At 43.6% G+C, this 14,063-nt stretch overlaps 1 protein-coding gene across 1 annotated transcript; it reads left to right on the top strand.

The window, feature by feature from the left end:
- The first annotated feature begins 326 nt into the window (after positions 1–326).
- On the top strand, positions 327–13,836 carry LOC142775248 (intron Large complex component GCFC2-like). The gene is made up of 7 exons (XM_075876598.1): positions 327–332; positions 6,286–6,418; positions 8,053–8,270; positions 12,360–12,509; positions 12,961–13,083; positions 13,473–13,615; positions 13,779–13,836. Exons 1-7 carry the CDS (start codon positions 327–329, stop codon positions 13,834–13,836), a joined length of 831 nt encoding a protein of 276 aa, XP_075732713.1.
- The last annotated feature ends 227 nt before the right edge of the window (positions 13,837–14,063 follow it).

The raw sequence follows: 14,063 nt of genomic DNA, 5'->3' as shown, positions 1-14,063 counted from the left end.
GCTGCCACTGAGCCGTTCCTTCTCGGTCGTCCACCGAGTAGTTCTACCGCTGGTCGGCTGTGTGACAGACGATAAGCCCACGTGGGAGAGACTCTGTTGTGTCTAGAGACTGCGTGTAGCCGTGTAGCGCATACGTGTACGGGATCACTGTGTTGGTCTGTGTATTGTCGCCAGCAATCAGTTTCATTCATCAATATTTATGTGTTTACCGGACTTATCGTCTTCGGATTGATTGATCAACGCACCGCACAAGAATCAAAGTGACGTTACTTCAATCAATTCACTACGGTGCTCTTACGAACATCTGTATTCATATACACTAAGTTATGGAGGTGAGTGTGAGCTGCTGCCACAAGTACGTTATTCAGCACAATATCAGCGTGAGGACCACTGAAAAAGGAAACGAAATATTTTGTTTCACAGAAACTTTTTCGTCACCGATGCAAGGAGCGGCGTTTTCGCTTTTGCTCCGGCCCCTCTCTCGGAGGTGCGTAGCCGGTCATATAGCTTCGGACCTGGGAAATGTCTTAGTAGTGGGTATAGCTTAAAGACCCCATGGGCGCTTCTATTGCACCGGCGGCTCTTGTATCGGTCTATTTGGTGGTGGTTCTTAAATATTCTAGCTTGAGGTAGAGCTCACACACTTGGAGACCATTTAAGAAAGCGCTTCCATAAGTGTCTACACGCATCTAAGTTTCAAGCAAACATATTATGATAAGGTGCTGTCGAGACTGATGCCAAAATATAATACCGTAATAAACTGGTGGAAACACGCGCAAGAAAATACTATGCATGAAACTGAAGGCCTAAGCAATGCAACGGGATTCTTTCCATTTCTCTCAACCATGTACACAAAGTAACAAAAGAAGCCCACGTCGCTAATGTTTACGGCAAAATGTTTCCGGACCCATAGGGAAAAACGCCTGTTCTGAAGACGTACTGCCACGTGCGTTTACTATATTTGTAAATCCAGGGCTTACATCAAGTCAGAAGCACAAATGACATCTTTATTTTAGAGCAAGAACAGAACGTGGTGGAGATGGTGTCATTAAAATGACTTAGAAATATGTAGTACGGACACACGTACCTTCGGATCACGAAGAAAACGGACGTTGACGTCAGCTTGACAAACGACACGTTCCCATTTCGTTCTTTGGTTGTCCTTAGAAAACGAGAACACTCGCCACTTCGGCTCTTTGCTGCGACAATTCGAACGCAGCATCGCCTCAGCGTGTGAATTTGCAGATGTAGACATTGCAAATACCCGGTGCACAAAACGCATCACATATCCTCACTGCAGTTCACAGACACAGAAAAAACATGGTCATCTCGATTCGTCAACAAGCACAGCAGCGCGCCACGAGAACGTTCATCAAGCTTGGCAATCCACGTCTGTAGAGCGACAAGAGCAAGCGTACGCACGTCTGTGCAGTGAGACACAGCGGTCTAAACAAGGTGACGTCAGAGGTTGCGGCAGAAACAGCAAGCAGGCCTGAAATTTTCTAGGTGGAATTGGCCCGATCCCACGATTCGCAAAACCCTGTCCTATAGTCCTTTCCTGCTCTCGCCCATAACCAAGCCTTCGCGTGTGCTTTGAAGTCATGGGGGAGAAAACCCATCATGTAATGCCTCACGACGGAAAGGATGTGAACTAAAGTCTTGTTTTGTTGTGTACAGATTCGTGGGGCGACTTCTTACATTCCTCGTGTTCACAATGTTGGTAGACATGCTGGCTCCGTAAAAGACACGGTGTTTTGAGATAACGTGTTGCTGTTCACGACGCTATTTGAGGATTCAGCGGGGAAGCCTCACTTCGACGCTACAGCATGCGCTCACTTTAAGAGCGCTGAAAGGTGGCAGCGACAGTGCTTCGAGCCACAAAAAAATGAGCCCGAAGGAACAAATCTGACAGATGTGTGAAACAGTAGAGAGAAACACGCCTATCGCCCCTCCATGGAAAAACGCTCGAGTGCATGGTTGACGCAAGCAGCCCCACACTAAAGCCCTGCACAACATGAAGCGTCGCGTCCCAGAACTCAGGCGGACCGACGGCTCCCGATGAAGAGTGCGCGTTTGCACTGGCATTGAAATAATTAAAGGAGGCGCCGAATTGGCCGGCACATTGGCTTCACCCGGATTCAATACCCGGCATGTGCGCTTGAAGAGTGTGCAAATCATTATTTCTTAACGAAACCGATGAAAAGAAGCATTTCATTAGAGCTTTAGACTGCTTAATATGCAAAGTAACCTAAACGGAAGGCTTTGATGCGATATTCTTTTTTTTCACATTCGGCATTTTTACACTTAAACACAACTTTATTTTGGACATGGTATTTCGTTGACTAGCGCTGACATAATAACCATCATTTCCTTTTGATCAACCATAAAAACTTGCACAATTTCATGTTGCAGCGACAATGCTCAGCCGAGAATGACGAAAAATGTCAAATGCAAGCAGAACTTTTTTTTTTATGGAGCAAGCCGGAGGTGCTCTGTGTGACTGCACTGGCCGAATCCTCAAGCCCTTAATAAAGTGTTTTGCCTGTGTGTTTGGGGCTGATATGGACCCAGAAAGAAGTGGCCGATCAGGCTGCCGCCGAGAAACTGTACCGCTGGCGCTCTCGGCCACTCTGAATTTTAGGTAACTAAAGGTACTCGACAAAAAGTGCGGTATATATATTTGGACAAGTGTGAACATGTCAGGAAAAGTAGCCAACCTATCTTCTTGGTGACGAAAGGTGTTGATAACGATCACGTCAACGTGATTCAGGCTTGCGTTTTTTTCTACGTCAGCTGGCAATAGCGCAGGAAGATAAAGTTATTTAGGCAATTTCGCCTTCGCCGCGGTACAGGTCTATACAATGGAAAAGGTTCCTTTAGCAAAGAACAGTCAGTCACTTTAAGACAAACATGATCACTGCCACCGTTCATGACGCCTCGTTGTAAATTTGAGTGCTAATCATTGGGCACAGAACTCCACCTGTGTCTTGGGTATACAGAACACACCCAGTGCCGTGAGCAAGACGCTCAAGACAGAAAAGGATGCTGTTGCTTTCTCGATTTGTTTTAAAAAACTAGTTCGTCTTTAGGAACCCTCAAACTCATTGCTGCCGAAATTTGTAGACCTTTGGAATAGCTCCCACAGTATGGTATACTTACGTAACACACTGGCTTTTATAAAGCCCTATCTGTGGTGCCTGTGCGTATGTGTTAGTTTTGACTTCCCTTCACAATTAAGCACTAATATGATAAAGTATATTAGATTTTCCTCAGTGCGACAAATATACGGCTCCAGTTCTCTTGTATAAAAATGTGAAGCCTTTCCTTAGCCAAAACGCTTTTGATTGATCGTCTTCGTCCACGACCGAGAACCAGTGGCTAGGTGCTCGGCCCGAAGATGACGAGTTCCATTCCGGTCGCGGGTGGTCACATTTCAGCGGAGGCGAAATGGTAGAGGCCCGCGTATACTGTGCGAATTCAATTCACGTTACAAGAGGCAGAAATTTCCGGAGCCCTGTACGTTGGCGTCTCTCATAATCATATCATGGTTTTGTGAGGTAAAACCTCAGATATTATATTATTATTATTATTATTATTATTATTATTATTATTATTATTATTATTATTATTATTCTACCGCCTTCCTGTAGAGCTAGCTTATTCCTGGAGGCGTTGCAATACACCGACAATTCCGAAACTACAGATTCGGCACGGGTAATAAATGCGCACCAGAGAAAAAATGTTGAAACCGCAGTAGGAAGGATCACTTGTGCCTGTCGCGTTCCGCCTTCTTGCTGGTTTACCGAGGGCCGTCATATTGCTACGTAGCTATCGCATGAAGGGTGAACCATTTTGTGATCAGAAGACGACGAAGAGGACAGGTTTGCTCGTTCACTGTGTGCTGCGCTCCGATTTTATCGGTGTCAATACCCTGCCAACTAGTCACTTCCCGTCTCGTTTACGTAAAATATTTGTGGTGGAGGTGCTGGTCCTTCTCTGTACCCATCACGAAGCTCCGCAGCGGCCGCATCATCACGGGCCCTGCCAAGTCACAGGTTCAAGGTACATCATCTTCACCACCCGCATTGGCGCAGTTTTGGCCCCAACTCAGGGGGGGGACTGATCGTGTAATTGCAGACGCGAGTCGTCTCCTTTCAAAGTCGGAGCGTAACTATACTCTATAACAGAACGAGAATGCCTTGCCCTTGTCTGGGCAGTTTCGAAACTTTGTCCTTACTTGTATGGCCGCCCGTTCCTAGTCGTCACAGATCATCACGCCCTCTGTTGGCTTTCTTTACTGAAGGACCCTTCTGGACGACTCGGTCGTTGGGCGTTGCGTCTTCAGGAGTACTCCTACTCAGTTGTTTAGAAGTCTGGATACCTCCATCTGGACGCCGACTGCTTGTCCCGCTACCCTGTTGACCAACCAGATGAATCAGTCGGAGATCCAGGCCCCAGCGTCATCTCCATGTCTAGGTTTCGTCAGATTGGTGACAAACAGCGTGACAAACAGATATAAACTTGCTGTCTTAAGTAATTCAGGTAATATTAGAAAGTTTTCGAGTGAGGTCCCACTCGTTTTGGGGCCCCAAAGAAATAGCATCGAGCCCACTGTGCATGCCCGGTACCCAAACTAGGTTTGGGTTTTGCGTTGGGGACGCTTTTTCTCGAATTAGGCAGGAGCCCCGCCGCGGTGGTCTAGTGGCTAAGGTACTCGGCTGCTGACCCGCAGGTCGCGGGTTCGATTCCCGGCTGCGGCGGCTGCATTTCCGATGGAGGCGGAAATGTTGTAGGCCCGTGTACTCAGATTTGGGTGCACGTTAAAGAACCCCAGGTGGTCAAAATTTCCGGAGCCCTCCACTACGGCGTCTCTCATAATCAAATGGTGGTTTTGGGACGTTAAACCCCACAAATCAATCAATCAATCAATCAATCGAATTAGGCAGGAGCCCAAAAGCCTGCCCCAAAAGCTTTGCGTCAGACAAACGTGATGGCACACTCTGAAGTGACGGCTCTCAGCTAAGACGGGAATGGCATAAAATATAGGGGGAGTGTCCAAAGCGCCGCACACCCAATTTCGAAAACTCTTCGCTCCCGCTTGACCCAAAGCATGCATATGGCTTTGGTTATCCAAACTTTTGAGCCTCCCTCAAAACTCCCTAATAATGTGATTGTTTGGGTTTCATGTCCCAAAACCACTACATATACTTATGAGGAATGCTATAGTGGAGGGCTCAGGAAATTTTGGCCAACTGGGAGGTTTTTAACATGAATTTAAATATAAGCACACAGAATTCAGCGATTCAAATAGGAAGAGTCACTTGATGTCAATCATGTGTCCATTTGGGCTGGTTGGTACATCTTCGCAAATAGCAAACTATTGAGCAGCATCAACATGAGTCCTTTTTCTTCCTGTCATGTACATGATCTTTTGGGAAAGAACCAGCTCTGTCCTGTGTATCATCCTGTTTTTACCTTTTCATAATCCTGCTGTCTAGTGAAGTCACGGAAGTCAGAGTTTTTAAATTTTTTTTTCTTTCTGCAGTGAAGGCGATGCGAGGCCAGCCCGTAGAGGCTAATAATTGAGGCAGCCAGCAACGAAGAAGGCGGGCAGCTGAACGAGAAGGCCGCAGGTGGGTTTTCTCTTCTTGGGATCACATTTGACAATAATATGCCGTCATTGCTAGTGCATTTACCCGCCAGTTCATAATTCGTGAGCTGGTCAGTGTATTTCTGTTGCCTGGCTAATTCGGCAAGAACAAACTGCAGAAGTATACGTAAACAGGGCAAGTACAATTAGCCAGATAATTTTATTGCCTACTTTGGAACAGAATCAATGTAACAGTACACTATGATTGCGCAGACAGACATTTGAAAAGGCTTTTATATACAGGCGTCAGAGATTATCTTAGCATTACCAGGAAGGGTTTACAATAGTAAATAGCACTAGTACAGGGTTAAATGATGGCTCCCACGGTCAAAAGCATTATTCCAATGGTGCTATCCTCCTATGAGCCCTCTTATCTTCACTTGCAGGCAAAACAGTCGACTGGTGAAGTAGCCAGTTATTTTTTATCATTTTCTAACTAATCCATACAGAGTCATTCACGTAGCATGCAGTTGGCTCAGTGTCGACGTCACATCTTAGTGTGGTCTCATTTAGTCCATGCCTCCTTGTGCGTAATGTATTTATATGTTTCAATAGACATATCTATTTAATTGCCAATAATTAATATCAATAAATGGTTATCAGAATGACCAGGTAACCTGATGTGCTGTTTGTAGAGTGCGCAGCGCAAGGCTCGTGAGGCCCAGCATCAAGGCTTAGCACAACCACGGAATTTGGTGCATCACGATGGAATGTTCACATATGATGAGCAGCCCGATGCCGACAGGCTGTCCTTCGACAAGGAGCGAGGTGGGTTGGCTAATTTGTGATGTGGGCACGGTAAAGTGTTTTCATTTTTCGCTACAGAAGTGTAACTTAGCTGTTTCTCAAAAAAAGGAAAACTGTCATCTGCCTGTAAGTTCCACAAATCTATAAATCAAACCCATAATAATTTTTGGGAAAGAAAGTTTGTAGCCATGTAAAAAGTTACTAAACCAAATTTAACCTTTCTTGAGCTGTGAAGCTTTTTGGTAAAATAGTGTGAATGGCTGAACAAGAGAACAAACAGGAAAAAGTGAAGAAATTAAATACACGAGTTCTTAGCTCAGCTAGTCAGTTTACTTGCACTTATAAGGATTGAAACTTGAAATTATAGTGATATATGATGCACATGCACACTTTCGTTTCTTCTATTTTCAGTTACTCTCATATTTGTGTAGATTAGACTTGAATACTTGCATCACTGCCAACATTTACCAGCCATATTTGCAGAGGCAAGACTTCGTTGTCTTGAGCTCTTGCATACACTAATCAATATACTCAAGAATTTGATGTCGCATTTGACTTCCTGAGCACTGTACATTATGGCAAAATAGGGTCAACGATTAGTGCTTTGTCCTCTTTTTTTTCTTTTGATCGCCAGTTGTTCATAGTGTTCTGCCATAACTCATCTAAACTGCTATAACTATAACCCTGTAGGTATGCCTAGTTTTTTGGCCAGGCGGCCCGGGGTAGAAAATTGCTGACACGAGAACACAAACAGTGGGTGCGGCTTATTCTTTGGCGGCTGATTTAAAGCGGTTGTAAAATACTTTGCCATGATGTCAGCCTGACACCTCAGCGAATTCCAGTCTCTTGGTTATCACTTTGCAGCAGGGCTGATAGTTGGGCTAGTTGGTGATACATTATGGGCAGCACAAAATCACTGGACGATGAGAAGAGAAACAAACAAGCGCTGTTTGTGTCTCTTCTCATCATCCCGTGTGTTTGTGTGCTGGTACTGCCAATAATGTGTTACTATGCAGCAAAAACCAGCTGGTTCACCTTTTGTGCAAAGCTTTCTAAAAAATCCACTTGAAGTTCCTTTGCAGATTAGTTCTTAAAATGAGTGTACAACAATTCTTCCTGTACGGGACCCTTCCTTTCTGGTTTGTCCTCAATTTTTGTATGCTGTGCGCATTTTATTAAATTATTGCCTGCAAAAACACTATCTTAATTGCAGATTGGTTCACATTCTCATTCAGCATCTCACTGTGCCTTGTGCACTCGTACACACAATTTTTTTCGAATACCATAGTTCTGTTTAAAATGCCACGATCAATTCACCAAGACGTGTTCAAAGCTTTTTACATTTGTAAGTCTACTTGATGCTTGTGTTAAGCAAACTACTGCGATGTTGCACACACAAAAATAATTAGTGTGCTACTTCAGAAAACAAATTTTTCCTGCAGTTGGCCTAATTTGACATGTGCAGTTGTGTGTATAAGTTCACGCTTTTGGCCCGAATAATTTTTCAGTTGTAAGGCGACACTGTGTGTCTGCCCTCTCTCCTGTATTCACTTTCCATATGCTGTTCCAGAAATCAATAAGCACCGATTCAGCGTTCTTGCCACTTTGCTAATCAGTCTCCTTTCAGCAGCTAATCGGTGGGTCTGGGATTGCAGAGCTAATCCTGGATGATGCAAGGTACGTCTTTGAATATGTCACTGAGCAGCTCAGCAGTGTGGCTGCCCTGAAGCAGAAGTTTGCGCGCTGGAAGCGGGACTTCGGGGAATCTTACGTGCAGGCATACATTCCTTTGTGCTTGGTCAAGCTCCTGGTGCCCTTTGTGCGACTTCAGATGGTTGCTTGGAATCCCATTGAACAGGGACTTTTTTTAGATGTACTTTTGCATTTTTTCACTGGAAAGAAACAGAGGCGTGAAGAATTCAATGAATCGACTACAGCAATGACTCAGTCGTATGTGGTTCTGCTGTTAGTGTCAAGTTCTGATTACTTGCCATGAGGATGTATTCTTAATAAGGTGAATTATGTAAACAATGTATGGCTCCGCTGCGATGGTCTGGTAGCTAAAGTACTCGGCTGCTGACCCGCAGCTCACGGGATTGACTCCCGGCTGCGGCAGCTGCATTTTCAATGGATGTGAAAATGCTGTAGGCCCCTGAGCTCAGATTTGGGTGCACGTTAAAGAACCCCAGGTGGTCGAAATTTTTGAAGCCCTCCACTACGGCGTCTCTCATAATCATATGGTGGTTTCGGGACGTTAAACCCCACATATCACCATGTGTCCGTCCACTAGTCTGGTTGTCCGCCCGTCCGTTTGTGCTTGCTAACATCTAAACACCTAAACAGTGCTTGCTTTCAGTGACATTCACTTCAGTCAAAATTTAAAGACAATCGTAATGCTATCATCTGAGTATCTTTAAGGTGACCATGGAAATACACTCTAACAAAACTAAGTATATAAAACTAAGTAAAAAATTGCTGCTGAAAGTGATTTCTTGAAGCACTTCTGGCTATAACAAGATCAATAAAAATTTGTTATTGTGAAATCTGGAATATTTGATATCTGTCTATAGTGTGTTCAACAAGGAATAGTCTTCTAAATAAAACTTACTGATTAATGTCTTTGTTTAAGGATAGCAAAGATGCAGCTTGTCATGTTCTTCTGCAACCTGCTTCCTGCCTGTTCCATGCGACTTGGTGGTCGATTCATTCTGTAAACTGTAGCACAGTTTGTTGATTGTAGTACCTTTGTCTCCAAAAAGTTCTATTCTACATATTGCTTTGCAGAATTTATTTAAAGCGATATTTCTCTACCTAAAACTCAGAAGCAAAAGAGGATTTCATAGAGCAAAGTTTGCTGTGTGCCAGATCAAAGTAATGCTTAAATATATGAAGTGTCAGTGTGTGCACTCAAAGCTCAGTGATATGGGAGATGTATTGTCACAATGGTTGCCAGCTGTGGAGTTTTGGACTGGTTCGGACCCGCCAACACTGAATTGGCTCTCTTTAATTTTTATTCCCCCCCCCCCTTTTTTTTCAGAGCAGTAAGCGCAGCGTCATTCTAATGACGGGTATTTTCATGCCGCCAATAAGACTAGTAGGTTAGCTCAGTCTGCCATTTTTATTTGTACATCAGATTTATTTGGCAGAAGAAAAACAATGTTACAATAAATGGCACTGCATGCCAAAGACCTGACATGGTATCTATTGTTCAATGCTATTGTGATGTTCTGGCAGCTCATCTCCCCCCCCCCCCCCATTTAAGGGCCAGAACCCTAGTTATCATCTTGGATTTGGTAATGTCAAAGTTTGAGTTTTAATTTTGTGTATATTGAGAAAAGTAGCATTTAACCAGGATTTCATAGAGTCTGCATTGTGTTCTATTGTGAGCTGCACTTTGCCTAAACTTCCATTCCTCAACTGTCTCCACTTCTCATTTATTTATTTATTTATTTATTTATTTATTTATTTACTTTTATTTTTTGAAATAGTGGGAGGCCTACATTATCTCAAATTCCACTTCAAATTTTTTACCGTGCTGTAAATGTTATGTCTCCTTTTTGTCAATTCTCAAAGTGCTAAGCTACAGCTTCTGCAAGAGATATATTTTTGGGAGCAAATGGATATTGTCTTGCAGATGCTGTAGGTTTCAGCAAGATGACCTTATTTTTAGCGGGTGTATGAGAGGTAGCGAGCACAGTTCAAAACTGTGGGAATGGACAATGATTGGTTCTATTTTAAAACCATTTGAGATGACCAGATTCAGCATAGCCTAAACGATTATAATCTGTGCTTTCTGTATTGCCGTAGTCACTGCCATATTGTACGTTTTTTTGCAACTGCCAGTTTGGATCAGCAAGAACTCTGTCCTTGGAAGTTCTTCTTCACGGGCCGACATTCATCTAATAGTGTGGCAATACCTTGTGCAGAAGCCCGTGAGTTCTGAAAGCTGTGGGTGGGATGATGCACTCCTGTTCTATGGTGAAGACACAACTGAAGACCCTGATCTGTGCCTCCTGCCCCGCATTGTGGAGCGTGTCGTCCTTCCAAAGATGTCTGGTCTGTCAGCTTTCTCTTTGTGAAGCATCTGTTCTGTGACAAGTGACCACACTTGGAGTAAAAGGTACACAACCAAATTGGCTGTGTGCTCGAGATAAAAAACAAGGAGCAGATGAGTAAATTTGTAACAACTAAGTTTCCATTTTATATCAAGCTTGGGTTGAGCTTGCTCCAGAAGTCCTGTCCTTCAACCCTTGTGGTTGTCTTCAGGTCATTGCTGCATTGAACAGATTTTACGTATCTCGATAAGCGGTCTTGACCACTGAGCTCAGAAACTTTTAATGAGCTTAGTAGAAAGCTCACTGTTTTGATTAAGGTCTACAAAGAAAGTAAAGGAAAAACCTTTTCTAGGACTCATACAAGACAGCTGGATGAATATATATAAGTACTACAAAAGGCTAGACAAGTAGAAAAAAACAGATTGATAGCACAGTGACAACATATAGTATGTGTCTAGTGGCTGTCGCTGTGCTGTCTCATGATGCACTTTAGAGAAACACAAAACAGCTTTCATCTTGATGCACATTTTGTGAAACATAGAACAAGGCTACCAAATTTGTTTTAAAGCATGTTGGCCAGAGTATACCTGAGAGACTTTGTGGAATTTTACGTTACTAAACACACCTAGTTGTTGTACTTACTAAGGTTGGAAGTGACGGATGGAAGTTGTAAATTAGTAAGTTGTGCGCAGCACTAGAGGAAAAAGTCTGGGACCCCATGTCCAGCACCCAGACACTGTACCTGGTGTAGACAGCCAAGAAGCTGCTCGAGGATTACCCAACTGTCAATGCCCAGAGTCGGCACTTACAGGTTTGCCTCACTTTTATTTGCTGTTTGTGTGTGTGTGTCTTCCTGTGCACCTGGTACATCATTTTACTGTGTTTTCTCATCAAGGTGTAAGCTAGTGCCTCATCACAAGCTGGCCTTAAAAATGCAGTGCGCAATACAAAAACTCGCGTGATCTCAAATCAGGGACAACCTGGAATCGAGGTATTCCATGTGGCAGTCAAGTATTTTAGAACATAGTCACGCCAGTGCTTGAAACTACGTTGAAAAAAAGATCACGTACCGTCATCGTGTCTTGCAAGGAGTCCTGTTTACAGATGCAGTAGTGCATGGCAGAGTCCTACAGTCACACCATGCACCATGTCATCTGAATTACAAAATAATTGCGTGGTCAGCTGTCAAAGACTCTGAAGAATAATGCTGCAGAAGCAAGACATGCAGTCCCAAAACTAGCGTGACTATTTAGGTTTTAATTATGATAATGATGACGCCTCTACCCTTCAAGTTGTCTTGGGTGAATGCATGAAGCAAATCAAAGTGGACGGTTTGGCCAGTTGGCAACGATTCATGATCTGTGTTTACTGCATGGTAGAACAGACGTAATGCATTTGTCTCCGTGAGCTTGTCATCCGTGTTCTCTACTGTGCAGCAGGCATGTAGGCTAGAGGTAAACCCACACCTCTCTCACCCCCCCAAAAATGTCAAGTCTACCATATTCTTGGACAACTTTTTTGTTTTCTTTTTTGCCATGGAAGGACATTACTTCAAACAATTAGGCCTTGGAGACCCTCCCCCCATGCGCCTGTGCGCAGTATATATCGGTAATGAATGCATTAAGGCTCCCGCAAATTTATTTGGCACAGATGTAACAAATATTTAGTAAAAGCAGGGCCTTTCTGCCTGCAGATGGCTGTTGTTCGCTCGAGGTGTCATAGTTCAGAATTTGTGCTGCGTAAGTACTCTGTCCTGTCTAATAATTCAGCATATAATCATATTGTGTAGATAATAGCACAGTTCACTAAATATTTCGAAGAGTAGAAAATAATGAAGTTACCAACTTAATCTCTCTTTCTAATGATTCTGAAGAACTTGATTTTTTTTCTTGTCGTACAACTTGCAGAACTTCATCGCCAAGGTGGCTGCACACGTTAGCCGAGCTCTAGATGAACATGTCTACATTCCATTATACCCTAGAGAGTTAGTGACACTGCTGGTCTTTTTTGTTGTGGCCTCTCACATTCTGCTGTCTTTACAGGGTGTTGGAGAACAGGTTGGGTGCGCGTGCAGTCTTTTTTCACCACCAGTTCCTGTCTTGCCTTAAGGTTTGTATTGACAGCGAGAAGAAGAACAACCTTTCATCTTATCAAAACAAAGCTTGCATAAATGCACACTAATGACATCAGTTTGTGCACCTGCCAAGGTGGCTAGTTAGCTAGCTGACCACCGCTCACACATTGTGCTCACGGCTCAAAAAACAAACTCTAAAAAATGAGGTTGCCGATCTCAAACTGTACTTACTCTCATAATTAGCTGGCTGTGGTCAAACTCTATTATTAGTTTGGTTTATGGAGTTTAATGTTTATTATCAACCGAGCTTATGCGAGATACCGTCAACTGCCATGGCTGGGATCGAACCTATGCCTTTCGAGTGAGTAGCCATGCACTGTAACTGCGGGGTCATCACAACAGCGTAAAAGACTAATGTTCATGATGTGTTGCAGCTAATGAAGAATGGGCTCAGCTGGCAAGGTCTGCTGACTGAAGAACCACTCAAGGAGCTCTCCCTGTGTAGCCTCCTCAACCGTTATCTCATTGTGGCCTTACAGGCCGGCCTCTCTCAAAGGGTTGAAAAATGTTGAAAATGTTGAAACAGTTGAAAAGTGCACTCGCGTGAGTGACTTGCCTTTCTATGGCCATTCTAAGGCTCATTTGTAGCTTATTTTGTTTGTTATTCTTGCCATGGAACGTATCCTCGTGGTATTTAGTAAAAATTGTTTGGTATTTTTTGCGCTTGAGTAGGTTTACTTTGAATAAAATGTCCTTGAAAGAAACTGCACTGGGCCTGCACTGCCAGTGCAGGCATTACTCAGTGATGTTTTGGTTTGACCTCTGGCTGGATAAGAGAAAGATATTAAACGAATGGCTTCATCAAAAGTTGGCTTGCAAAAAAAGAAGAGTTCGGCAGCAGTGGAAGTGTGTCCATTGACTGCAATTGTGTCACATGCTTATGCAGCTGGTGTCAACGCTGCCAACGTCATGGCTGCGTGGGAGCCAGCTTCCACAGCTGCAGTTGTTAACACGCTTTCTTCGACTCTACCTGCCACACCTGGAGGGTGTCTTTGGTTCTTCCAACCTCGGACCAGATATGCATGCCAGGTATATATGTGACAAGTGTTTTGAACAAAATATTGTTTGAAATGACTGTAGGATACCAGCTCTTTTGCATGTGAGATTTTACAAACAAGCATTCCTTGAATACTGTGGTGGCGACTAGGATGGCCAGGGCCACATGAGTAAACCTCTTTCTTGTTTCCCCCAGAGATCCTCTCGAAGAAGTTGGAGAGCTACTGGCTTCACTTACAGACAAGACGAAATGATGAGATATATGTTGAAAATAAAAAGACAGACCTTCACATTGCAGCACTCTTGCAGCAATGTGAGAGTGCTATATATGTAATGTGTGTTGTCTCTTTTCGTCCTTCATTATAAGTTTCTTAGTGTTATTTTAATATGTTGCCATTGATTGCAGTTTCAAAGTGGAACCGTCCACTACCTGAATTTGTTTACGAAGCTGACAACTGATGGAGCCTTTAAACTTTGCTGT

The sequence above is a fragment of the Rhipicephalus microplus genome, chromosome X, assembly GCF_043290135.1.
Source record: "Rhipicephalus microplus isolate Deutch F79 chromosome X, USDA_Rmic, whole genome shotgun sequence".
NCBI classification, from domain to species: Eukaryota; Metazoa; Arthropoda; class Arachnida; order Ixodida; family Ixodidae; genus Rhipicephalus; species Rhipicephalus microplus.
The sequence above is the reverse complement of the archived record's forward strand: the minus strand, read 5'-3'. Positions and strand labels throughout refer to the sequence as shown.

Coding starts and splice junctions, on each gene's coding strand:
- LOC142775248 (XM_075876598.1), top strand. Junction 12,510..12,960: donor TACAGGGTGTTGGAGAACAG/GTTGGGTGCGCG, acceptor GATGTGTTGCAG/CTAATGAAGAATGGGCTCAG. Junction 13,616..13,778: donor GGACCAGATATGCATGCCAG/GTATATATGTGA, acceptor TGTTTCCCCCAG/AGATCCTCTCGAAGAAGTTG.